We start from the raw sequence: 23,450 nt of genomic DNA on the forward strand, positions 1-23,450 counted from the left end.
AGCTTTTCAGCTGTAATTTGCACGGTACAAGGCAGAGGAGCAAGCAGAGGCAGCATGTCAAAACGAATGCCAGTGAGAACTGCAGTTTCAAACGCGGTTTCGACAGCAAATACCATGCTCGTTCGTTGCTATGTCAGTTTGGTTGTTATAGCTTTTGAACAACTGTCGTTTTTATGAACTATCGTATGTATTACCCTCCATATTGCAATTACAGCTAGTAGCACTTGAGCAGCCCAACGTCTCCAAACTGGAAAGTAGCAGCCGTTAAGTTCATTTCTTTGTTAGCCATGGGAATCTTGATCCCTTCATTTTTCTGCTCACTATATCCGATGGCCATGAGCGGGTGCATAGCTACCCATGCGGGTAGCAAATCCGCGTCGATATATATATATATATATATATATATATATATATATATATATATATATATATATATATATATATATATATATAGAGAGCAAGACTATTCTCGAACTTCCCTTAAGAGTGGTTCTAGAATAGCTATTCTAGAACCCCCCCCCCCCTAGGATGTTATAGACTATTTATTCTACAACCCATCTCTAAAGACCTTCTAAACCCGACACAACCACCCAATCCCATCCAACCTTCCGCCGGCCCAACCCACCCCCCACACGCCCACCCCACCCCACCTAGCTACCTCCCCCAACCCCACCGCCCGTCGACCCCACCCTACCTCTCGTCGACCCTACCCTACCACCAACACCCACCAACCCCACACCTCCAACTTCCGAAGATCCCACCCACACCACCTCTCGATGACCCCACCCTACCTTACCTCCCGCCGACCCCATTCCGCCTACCATCAAACCCACACCACATAGCGCCGAACTCATTTTTGAAAGTTTGCTTCATTGTTTAGAAGTTCGCTTCATTTTTCGGAAGTTCACTTCACTTTTTTGGGAAGTTCACTTCATTTTTCGGAAGTCCACTTTTCTTTTTTCCGAAGTTCACTTCATTTTTTGGGAAGTTCACTTTACTTTTTTGGAAGTTCACTTCATTTTTTGGGAAATTCACTTCATTTTTGGAAGTTAACTTTACTGTTTTCGGAAGTTCACTTCATTTTTTTGGGAAGTTCCTTTCATTTTTCGGAAGTTCACTTTACTTTTTTCGGAAGTTCACTTCATTTTTTCGGAAGTTCACTTCATTTTTGGAAGTTCACTTTACTTTTTTCGGAAGTTCACTTCATTTTTTGGGATGTTCATTTCATTTTTCGAAAGTTCACTTTACTTTTTCATTTTTCGGGAAATTCACTTCATTTTTCGGAAGTTCACTTTACATTTTTCAGAAGTTCACTTTACTTTTCCCGGAAGTTCACTTCTTTTTTGGGAAGTTCACTTTATTTTTCGGAAGTTCACTTTACTTTTTTGGGAAGTTCACTTCATTTTCGGGAAGTTCACTTAACTTTTTTCGGAAGTCTTTACTTTTTCCGGAAGTTCACATCATTTTTCGAAAGTTCACATTACGTTTTGTCAAACAAGCTGAAATACTTTTTTTTCAAAATTCACTTAGGTTAAAACGGTAGTTCACTTTGTACACTACGAGGAAGTTCACTTGGCACCAGTAGAAGTTCACCTTTTTGCACGCCGATAAAATTACTTCTTGTGGGAATTCACTTTTGTAAAAAATTAATTTCACTTTGTACCACATGGAAGTTCACTTTCCATCTCATGGAAGTTCACTTTAAAATATGTCGTACAACTACGTTTTGTTGAAATTCACTTTGGTCGAAATGACAGTTCACTTTGTAACATCCCGAAGTTCACATTGTACCTCGAGGATGTTCGCTGTAAACATGCCCGAAAATTACTTTTTGTGAAAATTCAATTTAGTTGAAACGGAAGTTCACTTCATTTTTTGGAACTTTATTTTATTTTTCGGAAGTTCACTTCATTTTTCGAAAATTCACTTAATTTTTCTCGGAAGTTCACTTCTTTTTTCCCGGAAGTTCAGTTCATTTTTCGAAAGTTTGCTTCACTTTCTGAAGTTTGTTTTCATTTTTCGAAAGTTCACTTTATTTTGTTGGAAATTCACTTAATTTTTCTGAAGTTTACTTTATTATTTTTAGAAGTTCACATCATTTTATTGGAAGTTCACATTAAGATTTATCAAACATGCCAAAAATTACTTTTTTTGTCAAATTCACGTAGGTCAAAATAGTAGTTCACTTTGTACACCGCGAGGAAGTTCATTTTTCACCGTGCAGAAGTTCACTTTTAACACTCCGAGAAAATTACTTTTTGTCAAAATTTACTTTGGTGAAAATGAAGTTCATGTTGTACCACACGGAAGTTAACTTTGAATCGCATGGAAGTTCACTTTGAACACACCAAAAATTTACATTTTGACGAAATTCACTTTAGTCAAAACAAAGGTGGTTCACTTTGTAGCATACGGAAGTTCACATTGAACCTCGTGGAAGTTCAATGTAAACATGCTAGAAAATTACTTTTTGTCGAAATTCGAGTTAGTAAAAACGGAAGTTCACTTTTTACGGCTTGGAAGTTCACTTAGTATCGCACGAAATTTCACTTTAAATACGAAAGGAAATTACTTTTTGATAAAATTCACTATGCTCTAAACGGAAGTTCACTTTGTACCACGCGAAAGTCCATTTTGAATGCGCCAGAAGATCAAATCATACAAGCCGGAAATTTCCCATTAAGAATTTGGAAAAAAGGTCAACATGAAAAAGTTGCACCTAATCAATATATTTTCAACATAATTTTATTTGGAACATTCCGACAAGTGGTTCGGAAATAAATCACAAAAAATAGTACAAAAAAACGAGAAATTCAGAAAGTATAATCATGTTTTTTCAAATCTGCTCTTAAACTGTGAAAAATTGGTGAAAATGCTCTATATAAAAAAGTTGCGCCTAGTCAATAGCTTTCCAACGGTGTATCATACGCATCAATCCGATAAACCGTTTCGAAATTAGACCTCAAAAACTGCACGAAATTAGTGAAATCCGCGAAAATGTTGTTTTGTATATTCAAAATTATTTTTAAACAATAAAGAATTTGGAAAAACAATGAACACGAAAAGTATGCGAAATTACTATACGAATCCAATAGTATATTATATGCATCATTCCGATAAGCGATTCAAAGATTAAATTTAAAATATTGTCCGCATAAACATGCAATTCTAATGTTCCGGAAAGTAGAATCATGTTTTTTGAAATCCGCTCTTAAACTGTAAAGAATTGGGGAAAATGATATATATGAAAAAGTTGCGCCTAATCAACAGCTTTCCAATGACATATAATATGCATCAATCCGATGAACCGTTTGGAAATTAGACCTCAAAAACTGCACTGAATTAATGAAATCCCCGAAAACACTGTTTTGTATATTCAAAATTATTTTTCAACAATAGAGAAATTGGAAAATCAATGAACATGAAAAAGATGAGAAATTACTGTACGAATCCAACGGTATATTGTATGAATCATTCTGATAAGCGATTCAAAGAATAAATTAAAAATATTGTCCGCATAAATATGTAATTCTAGTGTTCCGGAAAGTAGAATCATGTTTTGTTTTCAAATCTGCTCTTAAACTATAAAGAATTGGAGAAAACAATCTATATGAAAAAGTTGCGCCTCGTCAACAGCTTTCCAATGGCATATCATATGCATCAATCCGATGAACCATTTGGAAATTAGACTCCAAACACTGCACGGAATTGCTGAAATCCGCGAAAATATTGTTTTGTATATTCAAAATTATTTTTAAACAATATAAAATTTGGAAAAACAATGAACACGAAAAAGATGCGAAATTACTATACGAATCCAACGGTATATTATATGCATCATTCCGATAAGCGGTTTGAAAATCAACATGAAAATACTGTCTGCACGAATATGTAATTCTGGTATTCCGTCGAGAAGTTCACTTGTGAAACACGCGAAAGTTCAGAAAGGGTTGGAGAATAGTTATTCTCGAACCGGTTCGAGAATAGCAGACCAGAATAAGTAATTCTACACCCGGGTCGATTTACGGAACCGGACCATCAACCTTGTGCGGCCCAGCCTTCGCACCGTAGTAATATATTTTGTTTTTTTTACGTTGAAAAACAATGAACACGAAAAGTATGCGAAATTACTACGCACCGCAATTTTTTTTTTCGATGAATCAATCGAGAGCTGGTGTGCGTCGGGCGGTTCGGAATCCGGACGGCTCGAGGCGAGCGGCGAGGGACTGCGGCGGTGGGCGAGCGACTGCAGCTGCGGATTACGCCGGCGGCCGGCCTCGGTGGCTAGGCGACGGCGCGTTATCTCGGCGGGCGCTGGTTGCAGACATCGGCGAGCGGCTCAACGCGGCGGCGGGTCGTGAGACGGTGAGCGACGGGCGGCGGGAGCGGCAGGCGTCGAGCAGATGGCCTCGGCGGCCTGCGTTTCTGCGGTTCATCTCGTCGCAGCGGTTGGACTGGGCGGCATCATCTTCGTGGGAGGACAGCCGGTACCAAAGCTTCTCCCGACATCTCTCCTCTTTTTGTCAAAATTCTTGTTCCCAATTTGATTGGTCAAACGTTGGGAGCAGGATTCTAGCAGCAATCTGAGCATGGACTCCCGTTGTTGCCGTGGCTGGAGAAGCGGCATCTCGTACGTGTTCGTGTCCGGATTGGATCGAGCAGGGCGGACTCCCTGCGATCTCGTTCTCCACCAGCACCCGAGGTCTCAGACCTCCACTAGCCTCTGAAATCGACCTCGACCTCTGTACGTTGAGCTCCAACCTTCGACCCGACCTCAAGATCCCGTTCAAGTTCTCCAACCTTCAGCTGCCTCCCAAGGTCAGGGATATTCCTCAAACTTCTGAATGATTATTATGACTGTAGGGACTCTCCGTGTTATCAAAGATTACTAGTTATGTCAATTTTTTGTTTCTTGCATCTTTGTGTTTGATAATTGATAGTCAATTAGAACTCTGGAAGTTATAATGATTGAGAGACTAAAATAACTACAATTGTTTGTGATCAAAGTGTACGTAGATTCATCTGAAAGATCTCATGTTTCTTCTCTTGGTTAGATCATTTGGTCAACATAGCTAATAAAAAGTTTCACTTATTTGGCCAATCAGGTTCTGCTTTTTCTGATGGTACTATCAAAAAGCTAGCTGCAGCTTCATTTTTCAACTGGAAAGGAGAGTACACAAAAACATTGACCACAGTGGGACTACGCAGACAATAATTCGTAACACTTTGATCAGTTTTTGTTTTTCCCCGTGTCTAGTCGGTACAAGTAACTTTAGGGATTTAAATTTTAGAATTTTGTTTCCGTAACCTTGGAGCTAGCTAAAAGTCAGTAGCAAAATCTATGATTGGTGAGATAGAAAGAACATGAACCTTCTTTTTCAATAAAGAAAATAAGAAGAACCTGAACCTAAAGTTAACAGGAATTTTTTGTCATATACGTCTATGAGTATACGTGGATCACTGAGCTTTAATATTTTTTTTTCTAAGAATAGTTCAACTATGGTTTGTAAGTATCTAGTCTAGCTTCAGAAGCCCAGAAGGTCACATAAATGTTTCTTGCATACAGGATGAGATAATCATCTATATACTGACAAGCACCAAAGATGCCGCTAATATAAATTCAGTTGTAGTTAGTCTTTGGAAATGAGTATATGTGAAATTAAAGAAGTATGTCGGCATATCATTCTGCTAATTACCTTGTTGCAAAAATAATTATTCTCCTCAGCAACATGTTCCCTTTAAGCACAACACATGGAGTAGTTATGTGGTCCTTTTGTCTGTGGTTTACTAGCTGGCAATACTTCTTATCACGCGATGCATTAGCTACTCCTGAAATATAATACATACCTCGACAATTTATCACTGAAACAAAATCCTATTTTGTCAAGCTCTCAATTTCTGCAGGGCTTGCAGATTTAACCTCTTTTTTTGCACAGTCTAGTAACAAACATACCTTGTTAATAGGATTGTTCATCCATATGGACAGATAACTCCTTAGGATTTCAAGATTGTATGTATCACTCACATTGCCCTATATATGATCATGTGACCTGAAGTCGTCACTTGCAGGTTTCCATGTCTAAATTGCTTATGTCGTACTTTTCCCTTACAGACTGCAAGGAATGTGGAGTTAGCCTTGACCGGGTATGCATGATGTATTAGCTTGTAGCTTTTGTGTTTGTTCTGTGTAACTTGTGTCTACTCACGTAAGTGTATTACATCATGCGGTTATCTTTGTACATCATGAGTTTGGAACCTAGGAAATGTAGTTTTCATGTTTACGCTATAAAACTAGTGCCTAGATACATAAGCTTATTATGTCAGATGACAAAAAAAAATTACACCAGAAGTTCTTTTGGATTAGATAGAAAAGTAGTATTTGCAGTCCTCTGATTTGCTCACCATACTGATGCAAAATGGTGTGTATGGTCTTCAGATTCTGATATATAAGTGACCATTTTCCAGTTGAGATTTATTTTAGTGATGGGGAGTTGTTTGAGAACTACGAAGTGCTAATGGTGCTAGGTAGAGATTCGATACAGAACATATGCTAGAGTTGTAGCAGTATAAAAAGTCGATCACTAATTTCCTTTGTGCATTCTTTAAGTGTACATGTGCAAGTGCTTGCTTTAGTATTGATGGGAAGTATATATGCCTATACTGAAGTTTTTTTGAGATGCATATACTAGTTACTGGCTTAGCAAACAATACTTTAGGTTGTGTTACTCTGTTTCATTTAGGGTTTTTGCCACCAATTACACCCCGATAGATATTGTTTTAGTTGATCTTCTGCTTATTGGTTGCGTAAGCGATCTGACCTGTGATGACATGCATCAAAATGCCAGGCTGATAGCGGGAAGCACAGAGGCAGCACAGGCGACTCGCCTTACAACATGTCCTCTTCAGACAGGTGCAGTGCAGTGGTCGATACCGGAGCTCCCGTCCCCACCAATGGCTTCAGGCCACCACCAGAAGCTCCCTGAAATATGGTTGAATTTGACAGCAGCGCCATCGTACGGGATATCAGCTCCCCTGACAATTCTCTCCGGCATTGCTTTTTGTGGACTAGCTGGCTATCGCAAGGAGCCGAAAGATATAAATCCTGAGGAAAACTATGTGATTTTAGCCATTACACAGATGGAGGCAGGAGCTAGCAGGCAAGACGCTGACATGATGGTGTTAGCCAGTTCTGTTCTTTCCCGGGGTAGCTCAGCTATGTGAGTAATAAGTGGTTATCGATGGGAAGTAAATTGTAATTAGTGGATCTAAAAGCCCTCATTTGGGACGCCAGAATATCTCGGTGGAAATTATGCGTTTGCTGTGAAATTCTTACGTTCCAAAAAACAGATTCAGTTTAGGTACTTACTTAGTATTGAATTTTTGATATGTGTTTGCCCGAATATGATTATGCCGTTTTCGAACCTATATAAAATTGTTGACCTGTGAGTTGATATGTAAATTTAGTTCGTGGTATGGGTTTACATTGCACTTAAAGAAAAGAAAATTTACTTCGCATGACTAGACCGTAGTCTAGGATTTACTTGGCATGCATCATGTAAAGTTACGCCGTACATGGAAAAAAAACCTTACGTCACATGCAACGAGCGGGATGGATTCCGTGCGCGGGTCAGGCTGCCGTAATATTATGTCACATGCAGAACGGGTGGGGGCGTGCTGGAACGATTTAGTGTCCAGACCTGGAATTTTGCGGCGCTGCGCGTCGGACGGGTGGGGTGCAGAATAATATTCTGCACCCAGGGAGTCAAATAGCGCATCTATATATATATATATATATCGACGCGGATTTGCTACCATGGTGGCTAGCTACGCACCCTATTGTAGTCGTTGGATCATGCACCGTGATCTGTGCAAGAAAACGTCTGTTAGCTGAGCTCGGTTAGTGGTTTTAGATGTTGGTTCCATGGTAGTTTCGAATGCTGGGTCAGTTGTCGTTTCCTATGCTGTTTCCATGCATGTGCAGTGAACATGTCATACAGTAATGTTTGGGATTCATTTCGGATTGTAAAAATGCACCTTCATTTGACATTAGATTGGCGTTTGAAACAAGAGATAAACTTGCAGTATTTTATGGAAAACTAATGTTTTATAGTGGATTTACATAAGATTTAGGCAAAACTCATGTACTTATAGTGGTATTTATGGGAAAACTCATGTATTTACAGTTGAATTAATAGCAGAATTTACAAAAAATAACTCATGTATTTTACAATAGTTTCATAGTGGTACATACATACAGTGGTATTTATGGAAAAAAATCATGTATTTTCATTTGTAGTTACAGTAGCACTTAGAGTGGCATTTACAAAAAAAAACTCATGTATTTACAGTGACATGACCGTAGTTAAAAATGAGCTCCTTTAGAAGCAGTGACTCGTAATCAAAATGACTTCCCTATGGTTTGGAATTGCAAAACGAATATTTCATTAAAATTTGAAAAAAAGGAGAAATATTTGGAGACACGCCATGCAAAATCACTTAACCTTAGTTCATTAAGCAAAAAATCCGTACATGACCATGGGTACATGAGAGGTAGGTTACAGTGATGTGAGTCACGCATATAATTCTTGCAAAATGAATAACTTGGAGGAAGTCGGAAAATGATTGCTTAGCCCGAACAGACTTGAAAGGCTCAGGCCAAATATGACGAAAGACCAGAATCGAACATAGTAAAATCGAACCGAAAGACCAGAATCTGCTTTGCCAGAAATCAGGGAAAAGAAAATAGAAAGCGGGCTCCACTGGATCTGGAAGATAGATCCAACAGATACAAATTTGAGTGTTGCCAAATTGAAAAACAACCGGCTACAAAATAGTGTAAAAAATGGGATCTAATACATCGGTCCGCTGACCACGATCTCCAGGATGTTTGGATGGCAATACCAACCATTCCAAAGAATCAAAACTCACAAAACTGGAGACCACCAAAAATTCCCAAACGGGAGCGCGAATCCGAACGGCAAAGAACCACCACGTATGCACTGGCCGACGGCTCGCCTTGGTTGGATCTTCCTGGCAGGCAGGTGTGCCGGCGGCGGAGGAAGAATCAGAGCGGGGCCTGGACAGTGGCCAGAGGATCTTTGGGTCTGCAGATGTCCACAGCTCCGCCCCACCTCACCGGAGAGCCACATCCCAACCTCCTAGACTCCGCATCTGGATCGAGCGGGCGTTGACCACGGCGTCTCGGAGCACACTAGGCGGCAGGAACCGCGTGCGTCCGGCGGCGGGAGGAGACACACAGGTCCAACAGCGGGGATCCAGACGAAAAAATCAGGCGGCGAGCTCCCTGGCTCAGTTCTCCGGCGCGGAGATCGACACTGATCTCAGCTAGCCGGCCGCGGTAACAACAGTGGAGAGGAGGCTCTGGAAAAAAGGATACAAATCCAAATTGGAAAAAAAAAATGCAGATCCAGATCGAGAAAAAAGAGAACGAAATCGATTGGCCGGGCTGGAGTTGATGGGAAACACAGGGATGAATCGGGGGCCACGCCGCGGATGGATGCATGGAAGAAGCGGCGGGACGAGCTTGAGCCGGCGGGAAGCATGGTTGAAGAACCGGCGGAGCTGCGTATATGGTGGTGGTCGGGTGAGGTGAGAGAGAGAGAGAGAGGGGGGCATCTGCGTGCGTAGTGGCCTGGTGGGTGTACCCTGTTGCATTTGGGTCGGTTGGAGTGAGAGAAAACCTGACCTGGTGGGTTCGTGGTCGGTTGGAGTAGCTAACGGCGTTAAGTTGATCTGCGGTCGGAAATGCCTTATAGGATGATCCAATGGTAAGAGGTGGGTGCACAGCTAGCCACCATGGTAGCCCACTATTTTGGATATATATATATATATATATATATATATATATATATATATATATATATATATATATATATATATATAGAAAAACTAATTAAGTTTTGTTATTAGGGAATTCCAATGATCAGCGAAAACACATCTTTGTTATACATGTTCATGTTCACGTCTTCATTTCTATTTTTTAATATTTTTGCAATCGATTGCCTATTCGCATCTAGAAGATCTTCCGTATCCAGCGATACATGCATATGTTTGAACATGCTAATCCATGAAAATCAGAGTTTTAGTTTGATCCTTGAAAAAATCCTTAATTAAACTATTATTCTCTCTTGTAAGCGTGTATTATATTTCTTTTATGACTACATCCTTCTTTACCGTGAGAGCTAATATATCCAGTTGAGTCCATAGATAAGCAAAATATGAAGAGTCCAATCTCATTTGCGTAAGTTTAGGAGTCCTTCTGTGAAAAAAAAAATACTGAATACCAGTAACAATCATCCTTTTGATTTTTTTTTAATCAAGCTGATCTCAGAATACCTTTGTTGCGTGAATTATCTACAACAATTTTTTTTTTGGATTTGTTCTCTAGTTCCCTTTATACTCTCATGACCTCATGCCTCATTGTACCGCTGAAGCAAGTACACAATAGTGTTCTTGGTGTTTTTATTCGTCTTGCTCTCATCTTGTCACTTCTATTGACCGCTACTTCTTTCTTTCTTCCTTCATGTCTCCTCGTTTCTTTTTCATCCATGTTCGTTTCATGCAGCAACCAAAAGCAGCGTCCATACAAGCACATTGCTATATGCATGCATGTGAACATCAATAGCCTTGTATCATATGTGGATCGACAGTTATGCAGAGGCACCACGGCACCCAACTCCTCCGAGTCGGCTCCATATGTCCCTGTTGTCACCGTCAACGTTCAAGACAACTCTGACAAACTCTAATGCAACTCTGAACAATTTTGCTTCTGCCTTGCCGTCGTCACCTATTCTCTCTCGCCAGGTACATGAATGTATGAGCCAAAGCTAAAGGGCAATGATCGCTCGCTAGCTAGCATGGCAGTCAGCACTTGCAGACCCAACGCGAAGTCGCCAACTCTATAGCATCTATCGGCCAGGGCGCGTTAATTAACTTGCTCCTCTCGGCATGGCGTCGTCTTTCCACGGCCGCCATTGTCAGTCACCCGCCCTGTGTACGTACTCATCAGCACGCCGTAGTTCACCACCTCGGTTTAATCCATCTCCATGTCAGCATCATATTCTACCATCGAATCGTCGTCCCATCCAGCATCGCAGAGGTTTCGCATCAGTCGGATGTACGTCATCGATCGTAGAATTGCCTCTGTATGTGTAGCCGATGTCGCGGGAGACAATGGGGCGCGTCCTGCCTTGTGTGGCATGTCGCTCGTAAAGCTCGTCGTCGATCGCCATCTCGTCGTCGCAGAATTGCCTCTGTATGTGTAGCCGACGAAGAGCGCCGGCCGATGAGGCCCTTGACCCACGCCCCAGAGTCGTGCGGTTCCTGCGCGTGGATCTTAGTTAGTGTAAACAAAAAGATCACCTCAAGCCTGACTCCACGTTTTCCTTTTCTCTTCAGAGTCGGGTAGGGGTGGGAGCAGACGTACAACAGCGTGGTCGCTAAGGATGGCAATTTTATCCGTGGATTCGGGTATCCACGGATATCCGACCCAATGGGCATGGGTATGGTGGGCTGATTATACCCACGGATTTCATGGGGAGGATATCCAATAACTCATGGGGTGGGCATGGATAGAGGTTTTGCCCATGGATATCCAATAGATATCCAGCTGACATGAGGATCCCACATGTCACTGAGACATAGGATTTTACCTAGGCCTAGCTGCTATTCTCTTGAGGCCAAAATCACCAAAGGCCAAGTCAAAAAAAAAATCACCAAAGGCCCACTAAGTCACGTAACCCATGATTACCACTATATTCATGGCCTCCCCCTCTGAGGGAGGTCTTGGTTGGCGGACCTCCCTTCCACCCCTCCAGCAGTCCTGCTCTGCTCCGCCTAGGAGACGGACCGGCGGGCAGTGGGCTTGCTCTCATTCCATCTCCCTTCCTCTTCTTCCTATTCATTGCCCACATAATTATTGCTGAAATGTTACATAAATATTGTCGAAATGCTAATAAAGTGGTGTTGTTACGCTCTAATATGTTATGTTCATGTACATAGTACGTAAACACATGGATATCCATGGATATCTGGATATCCAGTGGATTTGGATTTGGAGCGACAACCATGCCCATGGATAGTTTCGTGGGCGGGGCAAAGCGAAGTTGGTGGATTTGGGCATGGATCTGGTTTTGGCATATCCGTCCAAACCCGCTCCATTGCCATCCTGAGTGGTCGCTCCAATCCAACGTCGCTAGGATATGCAATTCCTAGACTAAAGACCAAACTAGCTTTCACTCTGAACCTACTACACCATGACCGTGACATGTGCGCATGGCAATTGGAACATTGCGAAATTTGTGTTGTTCTAACTTGCCATCTCGCTCTCAATGAGGAAACACTTTTTCTTTGGCAACACGGATGAAACACCCGAACCGTGAGAAACGATGCCAAACCAATGTGTTCTACTGTATATCATGCTCGATCGTGCGTTGTCATTCTTATCTGATCTATACATCCGGAGGGACTGAACTTATGCCATGGTTCCGTTTTGCAGATAATCATGCAAGCAGGGAAGCTGCCGCCGCCGCTGCGGCTGATCGCCACTGCATGTCTGCATCAATAATGCCATGCCAACCATGAACGAACCCGTGCAATTTGCATTCATCTTTTTTTTTGCGGGTAATTTATTTTTCATTCATCTATACATATGATGCAGCATATATAAACAAGTGTGCGTACTAACCTGCCCAATAATCACTGCATAGGCTCCAACAGTTCCTAGAACCTCTCTCACATTTTGCCTTTAACGGGGCAAAAGCCTGTTTCGAAGAGAATACACCACGTGATGGAGGAATTCAGTTACCGATCTCTGCTGCCCGCCTCCTTCGAATCTAATGCTCGGACAGTGCTGCAGACAGCAAAAGGTTCGATGATTGCGATCCGAGGTGGCTGCTGCTGTTGTCTCCACTTAGTTCTTGACTTGTGTGTTAAGAATGTGGTGACGGTGCATGAGGCCACTTGTGTTTTTAACTTGATATAATGTAGTCCAATAGGCCGACCAGCCCTGTTTGTTACATACATACATAGATGGGCTGGGCTTGTGTACAATTTCTGGCCCAGTCCAACTCTAACGGAAGAGAGGTGCTTCTGAATGTTGCTACACTCAGTTACATCTAGCTGACACTGACAGAACAACGCAAGCTGTTCAGCATCAAGATGCCAGGTTCACCAGGTAGCAAAACGAAGCAACGACAAGCAGACTGGTGCCCTCCATAGCACCTGAGCATCCACGAAACAGCCCCCATACTACACAGAAGAGGTCTAGAACGATGTTACTACTACACAAAAGAACCCCAGTCAGGTACTCAGATTACACAAAACAGGTCCAGCCACTGAGCAAACACGACATCACTCCGACGAAGCGCGTCCAGCCTGACGACGGGCGATCGTCAGAATGAGCCCGAAGTGGTCGCTGGGCAGGACAGGGAGTGCCAGCTTGAGATCCTTCCCGTCGATTGTCTTTCTCTTCACGTACGAGACACCAGGCAAGGCATCCTTCCCGATCATCTCGATGCTGTCTATGTCGAAATCTTCCAGCCTGCACACGAACCGATCCAGCCTCTTCTGCAGCGTACCGTTGGCCGACAGCATGGGGTTCGCCTTCGTGTCGTACATCGTGAACTACCAATGAAAATGGATGCACAATCATGGGTAGATTAATTTGTAGATATTTTTGTTATAACCTCGGTCCAGGCATCCTCACCTGGCCTCAGCTCGGTCCAGGCATTGTTTTGTGTGCAGGTTCACTAATGGAGAACGGGTCTAATATCGTGGGTCGTAAGCCCTTTTTCTCGCGGGCGGCCAGCCGCGACAACGGAGGCGGGACAAAAGGTCCACCCCTTTGTCGCAGGTTGCTTACCACCCATGACATATGGTCCACCACGTGGCAGGCGCGGGGCGCCCAGAGGACACACCCTTTTGTCGCGGGTAGGGTTTAAGGGGTGCAGCACCCCTCGCCACACCCCCCCCCCCCCCCCCTTATTTCATTTTTCATTTTAAAATAAAATTTGCATATATTTGTACGCTACTACAAGTTCTACACGTTCATTCATTATATATAGATCGAGCAAAAAAATACTGGAAGCAAAAGTCTATTTGTAGATTCCCCTTATACATATACATGGAGCTCACTACTACCGGGACTAAAGCCCGTCGCCTATTCGAATGATTACATGGGGATCATTTGTTGCGCCTATTTGGACTAAACAAGCCGTTGTCGTCTATTACTTCACCAGATGTTTCTCCACTGCCGACCATCAGCGGGGTGCCTCAACATCGCGTCTTTCTTACGTTCTTCCATGTGTCATCGCAACAACTTGGCATGCTTTTTGTTTCTGAACAAACGTTTCAACCGTGGTATTATGGGAGCATACCACATCACCTTCGCAGGAACCCTCTTTCTGGGTGGCTCGCCCTCAACATCACCAGGGTCATCTTTTCTGATCTTATACCGCAATGCACCGCATATCGGGCATTTATTCAAATTCTCGTACTTCTCACCGCAGTAGAGGATACAGTCATTAATGCATGCATGTATCTTCTGCACATCTAATCCTAGAGGGCAGACAAGCTTCTTTGCTTCATACGTATTGGCGGGCAATTCGTTATTTCTTGGAAGCAACTTCTTTAATATTATCAGCAATTTTTCAATCCCGAGTCAATCACACCGGCCTCTGCCTTCCATTTCAGCAATTCCAATATGCTACCCAGCTTTCTATGCCCATCTTCACAATCTGGGTACAACAATTTGTGGTGGTCCTCTAACATCTTGTCGAACTGCAACCTCTCCTTATATGTGCCACAGTCTATCCTTGCATCAGAAATGGCCCGACGAAGATCATCATCAACAGGATCATCTGGTGTTCGTTCTTCACCTTCGTCTTCTTCATTGTCTTCCTTTGCGGTATCATTGTAATCATAGAACATAGATCGGTACTAGTCATCGTTATCTTCTTCTTCATCGCCGTCTTCCATCATAACCCCTTCTTCTCCGTGCTTGGTCCAAACATTATAGTTGGACATGAATCCGAACCGAAGCAGGTGGCTCTTAATGTCTCTTGACTAAGAGTAATCCTTCTCATTCTTACATTTCAGACATGGACGACACATAAAATCTTGATTCGACTTGTTGGCCTCGACCACAAGCAGGAAAGAATTAACGTCCTCTCTGAAAGCGGGAGCACATCGGTTACCGTACATCCATGGATGATTCATCTGCATCATAAGTACAATTATGTATAAGATGCAATCAGCTTGCTAAAATTAGTATTGTACATGTAAGAGCAAGATCTATGACCCTTGTTTTGTGTGTTTGATAACAACACTCGAACAATTCTAACCGTGCACAAAGATTATCTTTGATGGATTTGTAGGTGTACGGTGCCCTCGCTGAACACACTATGATCGGAAGACTGAAGCGTAGATCTTAGGTTTTCTGGTTTTGTGTGTGTGTCGTGAGGTAACATGGTAGGAGAGGAAAAGAGGAAAAAGTTGTTTTAGTCTTTGCGGTACTACCGGTACCAGGAGCGGTAGTACCGCTACCCCTACTGGTACCGCCCGAGATACCGCTCTGAGGATTGCATATGGAAATGTCCCACAGAACCCGTTACGGTACCTTTACGGTACCATGAGCGGTAGTACCGCTTGAGAGCGGTAGTACCGCCCACGGTACCGCTCAAGTACCGTAACGCGTTACGTTCGTACCGTTGTGGTACCGCTTCGGTACGGCTTCGAGTCCAGTAAGCTTTGGACCCTGTTGCGGTACCTCGAGCGGTACCGTAAGCGGTAGTACCGCAACGTGTCCACGTGGACAAGTTCAGTGGGGATTCGAACTCAGAGCGGTAGTACCGCTTCCAGAAGCGGTAGTACCGCTTAGGCAAAAACAGCAGGTAACGGTTGGATTTGGAGGGACCTATATAAAGGCCCCTTCTTCTCCAGCCAGCCTTAGCTCTTCTCTCTCTCTCTCCTCCATTGTTGCTGAGCTCAAACTTAGTGGATCTCTCTCTCTACCCAATCAATCTTGCCCATACTTTGAGGAGTGGTGGAGGAGACCCCGATCTATCGTTCTACCGAGAGAAATTTCACCAATTCGTGGTAGTCCTTAGTGGATCTTGGTGGTAGAGTTCCTATTGTGGAATCTTGGAAGAAGTGCATCCATGGAGGCTAGCTTGGTGTTGTACTAGCTCCATGGGTTGTTGGGAGCCTCCTTGTGGTGTGGAGCTCGCCCCAACCTTGTGAAGGAATCACCACCTCGACCGGTGCCTTAGTGGAGAAGGGGGAGCACCTTTGTGGAGCTCTCTCGAGGAAGAAGGTGAGGCCTTCCTTCGTGGTGTGGCCGTCTAGTCTCTTGTGTGAGGCTAGCACCTCCTCAACGCAGACGTACTCCCTTTTGTGGGAGGAACTGCGGGAAACAAACCTCGCCTCGTCTCCGCGCCCTCCGGTTGTCCCGCTCCTTACTCTTACTATCTTGTGATTGTTCCTTTGCTTGTTGTACTTGTCTAGGATCATTGTAGAAACACCGCCATCGCTAAAGCTATCATATTTATCTTCTGTTGCACTAAAAATTGAAAAAGGCTAAAACTTGACGTAGCGCCCATTCACCCCCCCTCTTGTTCGCTACGATCCATTCAATTGGTATCAGAGCAAGGTTTTCTTGCTCGGGCTTTACCGCCTAAGAAATGGCCGAACAAGAGGTGGTTGTGAATGGTGTCCTTCCCCGTGAGCAAACACCTCCATCATCAAGTGTCGATAATACTCCGGCTACTTTGGATGACCTCAAGAAATTGGAGTCATCCATTGTATCTCAATTGAAGGCTATGATGATGGAGTTGATTACTCTGAAATCAAACCCCATCATAGATACTAAGAGAGGTGTCGATGTTTCCTCACCACAAGTTGACATTTTTCCTTGTGTTGGAATTATTGAGCGATCAACAAATTCACCTCGGGAAAAGGATCTTGAGGATGTTGACACCTCATCAAAAGGGAAGGATGAATCTCCGGTTGCAGGACAATTAAGAGATGATCATGCGGTGTCTCCACCAAGTGATTATGCCGTAAATGTCCCAATACCCACGCCTTGAATTTTGACTCATGGTCTACCACCATTACTTGAATCTAATAGCTTTGGTGATTGGAAACTCTTAATGCGTTCTCATGTGCGCAGCGCCTCTACCGAGCTTTGGCGTATCATTGAAGAAGGATATTCACCACAAGACCCAATGAACTTGACAAGAAGGGAAATGGTGGACCACCAACTCAATGCCATCGCCATCGACATGATTCACTTGGCCATTACTCCCAAGGACCGCGCTCATATCCACTCGCTCAAGACCGCCAAGGAAGCTTGGGACGAACTTGACAAGCTCTTCCTTGGAAATGGGAGCATCCAATGCTCTCGTTTTTGTGAAGTGATGGCCAACGACTTTGTCATGATAGAGGGAGAATCGCCCGAAGAGATGTATCGGCGCCTTATTGCTCTCGCCATGCAAATGCGAGATCTTGGAGCAACATTTGTGGATGACCGTTGGATCAAGAAAAAGTTCTACAATGCTCTCCTTCCTTGGAGTGAAAACAAGAAACGAAACTCAAGACCAAGGAACTCGTGCTACAATTGTCGCGACAAAAGTCACTTCGTTGCGGATTGTATCTACGAGAGAAGGGACTTAAATGGTGGATACCTCATTCGTAAGAGCAAGTTTAGATCTCTTCCAAAAGGGCCCTCCAAGCTATCCCTCAACAACGACGTCACCAAGATCTCCTTCACCGAGAAGCCTAGAACTAACATGGTTGGAGATGAAGACCATAGGGTAGAAAATGAAGGGATTGAAAAGAAGAAGGAATTAGAGCTTATCTCTCTCACTCAAGCTTATGAGGAAGAAGTGTGCATGCATATGACTCTTGAAGCTAGTGCTCTTACTCTTGAAGACTTGAACAATTCTCTCATCTCCCAACTCATCAAGGACCGAGATTATGCTCTTGGTTGGTTGGACAAGCTCAAGGCAAAGAAGGATTATCTTGAAGAAAATCATGAATGGTCAATTGAGGATGTTGCAACCTTTGCCAAGAAGAAAGAACATGAAGGTCCTAATTCATGTTGTGACAAGCTCCTTGACGAAGTTTGCCTCTTGAGAAGACACAATGCAAAATTCTTGGAAGTCATCTCAACTCAAGAGAAGGCCTTGAATGAATACTATCACTTGAGTAAAGAGAAGGTGCAATGTTGTGATCACGAAGATGAAGTTAACCACTTTAAGTCCGAGATTGAGAGTCTCCAAGTCCAAGTCCAATTCTTGGAAGGAGTCATTGAAGCCTATGGGGACTTATGCAATGAAGGAGGAGTGGCAATCATGCCAAGGAAGATCGAGAGAGAAAGAAGGATCAATGAAAAGAAGAATGTGAAGATAGGGCCCATTGAAAAATGGGCTCCTATCTCCAACTCTTGATCCATGAAGAACCTTGCTTTCGGAGGTGCTTATTGGGTGGTCAACCTTGGAGCCACAAGTCTTATGTCCGGAAGCAAGGAATTTGTTGTCGTCATCAAGTCACTTATCTATATCTTTCTCATGGCGTCAACACAAGCAAGCTTAAAGGTATTGGAGCCTTGTCAAGGTGGTGACCAAGTCCTATCTTGTCAAGACTCTTGCATTTGTTTTCTTTGTTCATTGCATCACACTCTTGGGTCTTTGTACCTACTATTATGAACATGTAGTGGTTCTCTTGTGGAGCTAGTCTCTTCAAGAGGCCACGGCCTAGGACTAATGGAATTTGCTTCTTTGTGTAGAGATTGTGTTTTTGTAGGGTTTGTGTTGAAAAAGATGAACCATGATGAAGTTTCTCAAACAATCTCAATACAAATTCTAGAACATAATCTTTGCAAGAAGAAGTGATGATGGAATGGAGTTTATACTCAAGATCTTGGATGTCTCCATTGGCAAAGGAGGAATCCTCTATATACTCCTAGCCACATTCTTACCCCAACCTCATGGGGTGCCGGAAGTGAGAAAGAAACCTTAGTTGGAAACACTTAAACATGATGATGGAGCATGAGTCTATTGTGTGGTTTGTGGTATTGAGTGATGAGACCTTTCGATGGATATGATAGTTCTTTGGAGGAGGCGAAGTGCTTCTTGTGAGAAAGGAGATGCAATTCCCCCGGTTACCATAGGAAGGATGAGTGTTGGCACTTGCTGATCTCAAAAGCTACCTTTTATGAGTACCGGGGAAGGACGAAGTTACACCTATGTGGAGCCATCTACACCACAAGGCCAAGTCTCTTCCTTTGGACAACTAAGTGATATATCACCTCTTCCACAACCTAAAGTTCGGCATCAACAATGATGAGGGTCAAGGCGAGGACCTAAACCATGATGAAGATTAAGGGATCACACAAGAATCTATCCTATTGGTCCATTCTCGCCGGGGTGCTAAAGCGTCAAGACTCCTTCATGACTCAAGCAAAGTACAAGGCTTACTCAAGAGCAAGATATGAAGGGGTCCAACGGTATAGCAACCCCAAGCACCTAGAGCATCAATACTTCCTTAATGAGCCCAACAAAGCAATGGACTCAATCTCTACCGGCCAAGGTTTGCTTCTCTACCCTTGTGCTTCTCATCCGGACGTCGTGTCAAGAGTGGATGATATCACTTTTGTACTACATGTCTAGATGTAAAGCACGCACGAATATAGGGGAGTGCGGTTTAAACTTATTGAGCTATCCCTCCCCCCATAATGCATAAAGAAACCCAAAACATATGCTATTCGTCAACTAAGTGACTAATGAGCTTCATGTTGAGTTGTAGCCGTGAATCCTAGATATATCTATGCGATCTCACACTACTAAACTCTTACACGGTGGCTTCGTCCACCAAACCTCCTCCTCAAGGAGTTTGTTGTTCCTTTTGTTTTCTTTTCTCTTCTTGTTTTTGTTTTTCCTTTCTTCTTTTCTCTTTGTTTCTTCACGGGAGATTCACCCAAGCTTGGCTTTTCTTGCTTTGATTCTTGCAAGCTTGGTTGGGTACTACCTTAACAGTTCCGCCGTCTAATCCTAAGCCATGATCTATCTCTTGAGCCAATTCAGTCTAAAAGCACAAGTCTACACCAAAATCTGAGGTTTTGAATTTGGAGGACGGTACTACCGCTTCTTGGACCGGTACTACCGCTCTGGGGCAGTTCTCTGACGAAACTGAACAATTATCCCCAGAACGGTACTACCGCTCTAAGTACCGGGCCAGTACCGGTAAGCTGTACTACCGCTTTTAGGAGCGGTACTACCGCTTGCATCTTTTGACAAGAGGTACCGGTTGGGGTCGGGTTTACCCCAAATCACCACAACTCCTCTTCCACCTCAAGTCAAAAGCTCCTCCAAGCTCAAGACCTCGAGGAGATCGGCCCCGATCTCCTTTTCCAGCCGCCGCCGGCCAAATCTCCTCCGTGGAGAAGCTTCCCCAACCCCTTCTCCGCCATGTCCTCCGGTATGAACCCTAAATTCTCTCTCTAGGATGTGTTGAACTCCCTAGATGCATATGCTAGGGTTTGTTGGAGTTTTGTGGTGGAGAAGCATTCTTGAAAGCTATTCATGTCCAGGGATACTAGCTAGCAACAATGTGTGACTCTAGATCGATTTTTACCATGAACCCGATCTTGATTTGGCTGTGCGGAGCTTAAGCGGTAGTACCGCTCATCCTCGGGCGGTACTACCGGTCAAAGCGGCACTACCGGATTGAATTGCGGTACTACCGCTCTGTCTAAAGTCACCAATGTTGCTTGTTAGTGTCCTTTTTGACCTTTAAAATTCGTGGCTTGTGCACTTATCCCCTATTCCCTCCCAAACCTTTGCTATTCACAAGAGCACCTAGAACCCGTGGTGGCAAGGTCAAGCCCTCTTCTCGCCGTTATCGAGAAGACGAAGAGCAAGATGAGATTGTACTAACAAGGTCCACCAAGCGTCAAAGGGATGCATCAGCAGTGGCAGCGGGCAAAAGGACCGTCCGGGGTCCTCAGATATCTATGAAAGATCTCAAGAAAGCCCAATTCTTGCAAGTTCGAGGGGTCAATCCTTACTTGGTGCCAAAGAACTCTCGTCTCTGCCCCAACTCATTCTTCTACCATGCCGATCAAGAGAGGATATACAATGAAGTCTATGGGTCAAAGGAGTTCCGGTGTTGTCCTCAATACTCCATCAACATGGACAAGCTCCAAGCCAAGCCCGAGTACTTTGGGGATGCACTCGAGATATGCGAAGAACAAGGTCTTATTCCTTTGATGACTTTCTCTCACAACTACTCGAAGGAGATAATATGCCAGTTCTATGCCACTGTGGTGTTCCTTGAGGATGAGGATGGTTTCCGCTCTTTGAAGTGGATGACTAGGGAGCATGTGATGGAAGCCACGTGGGAGGATTTTGCCAGAGGCATTGGATATGAACTTCCCGAGTTTGACATCAACTTCTTCAAGATTCACCTCCAGGCCAAGCCTATGGCCAAAGAGAAGATGGCAAACCTCTACATTCCCAGGAGGACGTTATGTGGAAGTGCTTACAACTTCCTTCCCGTCTACGACATCATGAACTGCATCTATCGCAGCACCCTCAATCCCAAAGACACCAACCATGATGAGGTGCATGGCTTCCTTGTAAACCTTCTCGTGCGCACCGATGAGATGAGGGGTAGGGGCAAACAATTGGATATCATGGACTTTATCTGGCATGAGATGCGTGATTGTACCTTCCTCCGCAAGCTCCCTCAATATGCACCCTTCATCATGAGGCTCATTTGTCTCAAGTGGGATCGAGATGGACGTGGAGATCTTCTTGACCAATGTCACCCCATCACTATCCATAAGGAGAAGAGTCCTCTTGTCAAGAAACATGATCCTCCAAGGTTCGGCAAGGGAGCTCCCAAGGACATGGATGAAGACGAAGCCGATAGCGACGACTCCGACTATGTGCCCAACTCCATCAAGACCAAGGGCCTCTTCGCCAAGCTCACCGCTCGCCTCAAGAAGTCCTTTTGCTTCAAGAGGGATCTCGAAGATAGGATGTATCAAGCTCATCACGACAACAAGAAGATTCGCCAATGCCAAAAGGCCATGATGAGGCACATGCAACTCCCGGTCTCCGAGGGCTCCGAGGACAACATTACTCCTCCCGGTGAGTGGAAGTCGAAGCTCGTTTGGTCAAGCTCCGAGGAATCCATCCCCGAGCCGCCTCATGGCAAGGGCCTTGCCCAAGATGATGATGATGATGAAGGCGAGTATGAGGAGGAGGGTGATGAGAACGAGGATGATGATGACGAGGAGGATGAAGACGAGGAGTGATTCCCTTGGGACGTTAGTATGCTCCTTCTCCCTTTTTGGTGTCTCGATGCCAAAGGGGGAGAAGTTGATCTATTAGGAACGGGAATTTTCATGGGGATGCCAAGGGCTTGGTGCTTCGTTTTGGTTCTTTCGGCCTTGGCATCAAATCTTCCCTAGTTATTTGGAACTTTATTCATGTGTGTGCTTGCTACTCTATTTGTGGATCTCCCGATCCCCCGGTTTGTATTAAGACTTAATCGTTCGTAGCTTAATGGTCTTCACTATTTATCCTTGATTGGCTACATCAATTCTATGGAGGCTTTTATTATTATGAGTTTGGGTTTTCTCTCAAGGCAAAGGTATGAAAAGTTTCACCCAAACTCTCCTATATGCACTTATACTTGCCTCCATAGTGTGCTTGTGCTATATGATCTTGTCATATGTTCTTCTTAGCACTTATGCTTGGTTTGTAGAATTTAGGGGGAGTTTCTCTCTAGGATGTGTGCATTTGTATACAAATGCATATTCTAAATATGCACACATCTAGGGGGAGCTTTGTCTACTCTTACAAATCATATACCTTATCATAATATCCTATGAATTATTGCAAATTCGTGTGTTGTCATCAAACACCAAAAAGGGGGAGATTGTAAGAGCAAGATCTATGACCCTTGTTTTGTGTGTTTGATAACAACACTCGAACAATTCTAACCGTGCACAAAGATTATCTTTGATGGATTTGTAGGTGTACGATGCCCTCGCTGAACACACTATGATCGGAAGACTGAAGCGTAGATCTTAGGTTTTCTGGTTTTGTGTGTGTGTCGTGAGGTAACATGGTAGGAGAGGAAAAGAGGAAAAAGCTGTTTTAGTCTTTGCGGTACTACCGGTACCAGGAGCGGTAGTACCGCTACCCCTACTGGTACCGCCCGAGATACCGCTCTGAGGATTGCATATGGAAATGTCCCACAGAACCTGTTACGGTACCTTTACGGTACCATGAGCGGTAGTACCGCTTGAGAGCGGTAGTACCGCCCACGGTACCGCTCAAGTACCTTAAAGCGTTACGGTCGTACCGTTGTGGTACCGCTTCGGTACCGCTTCGAGTCCAGTAAGCTCTGGACCCTGTTGC

The 23,450-nt window shown here is 43.9% G+C and overlaps 1 protein-coding gene across 1 annotated transcript; it reads left to right on the top strand.

Annotated features, from left to right (window-relative positions):
• The first annotated feature begins 4,587 nt into the window (after positions 1–4,587).
• Positions 4,588–7,326, top strand: LOC127327443 (uncharacterized). The gene is made up of 4 exons (XM_051354215.2): positions 4,588–4,818; positions 5,106–5,123; positions 6,113–6,144; positions 6,846–7,326. The coding sequence occupies exons 2-4, from the start codon at positions 5,121–5,123 to the stop codon at positions 7,219–7,221; spliced, it is 411 nt and encodes a 136-aa protein (XP_051210175.1). The 5' UTR covers positions 4,588–4,818; positions 5,106–5,120; the 3' UTR covers positions 7,222–7,326.
• The last annotated feature ends 16,124 nt before the right edge of the window (positions 7,327–23,450 follow it).

The sequence above is a fragment of the Lolium perenne genome, chromosome 1 (genome assembly GCF_019359855.2).
Source record: "Lolium perenne isolate Kyuss_39 chromosome 1, Kyuss_2.0, whole genome shotgun sequence".
Classification (NCBI taxonomy): Eukaryota; Viridiplantae; Streptophyta; class Magnoliopsida; order Poales; family Poaceae; genus Lolium; species Lolium perenne.

What these genes read in the sequence shown, in the direction of transcription:
- LOC127327443 (XM_051354215.2), top strand. An exon ending in GTGGAGTTAGCCTTGACCGG is followed by an intron (nt 6,145 to 6,845) that starts GTATGCATGATG and finishes TCAAAATGCCAG; the next exon opens with GCTGATAGCGGGAAGCACAG.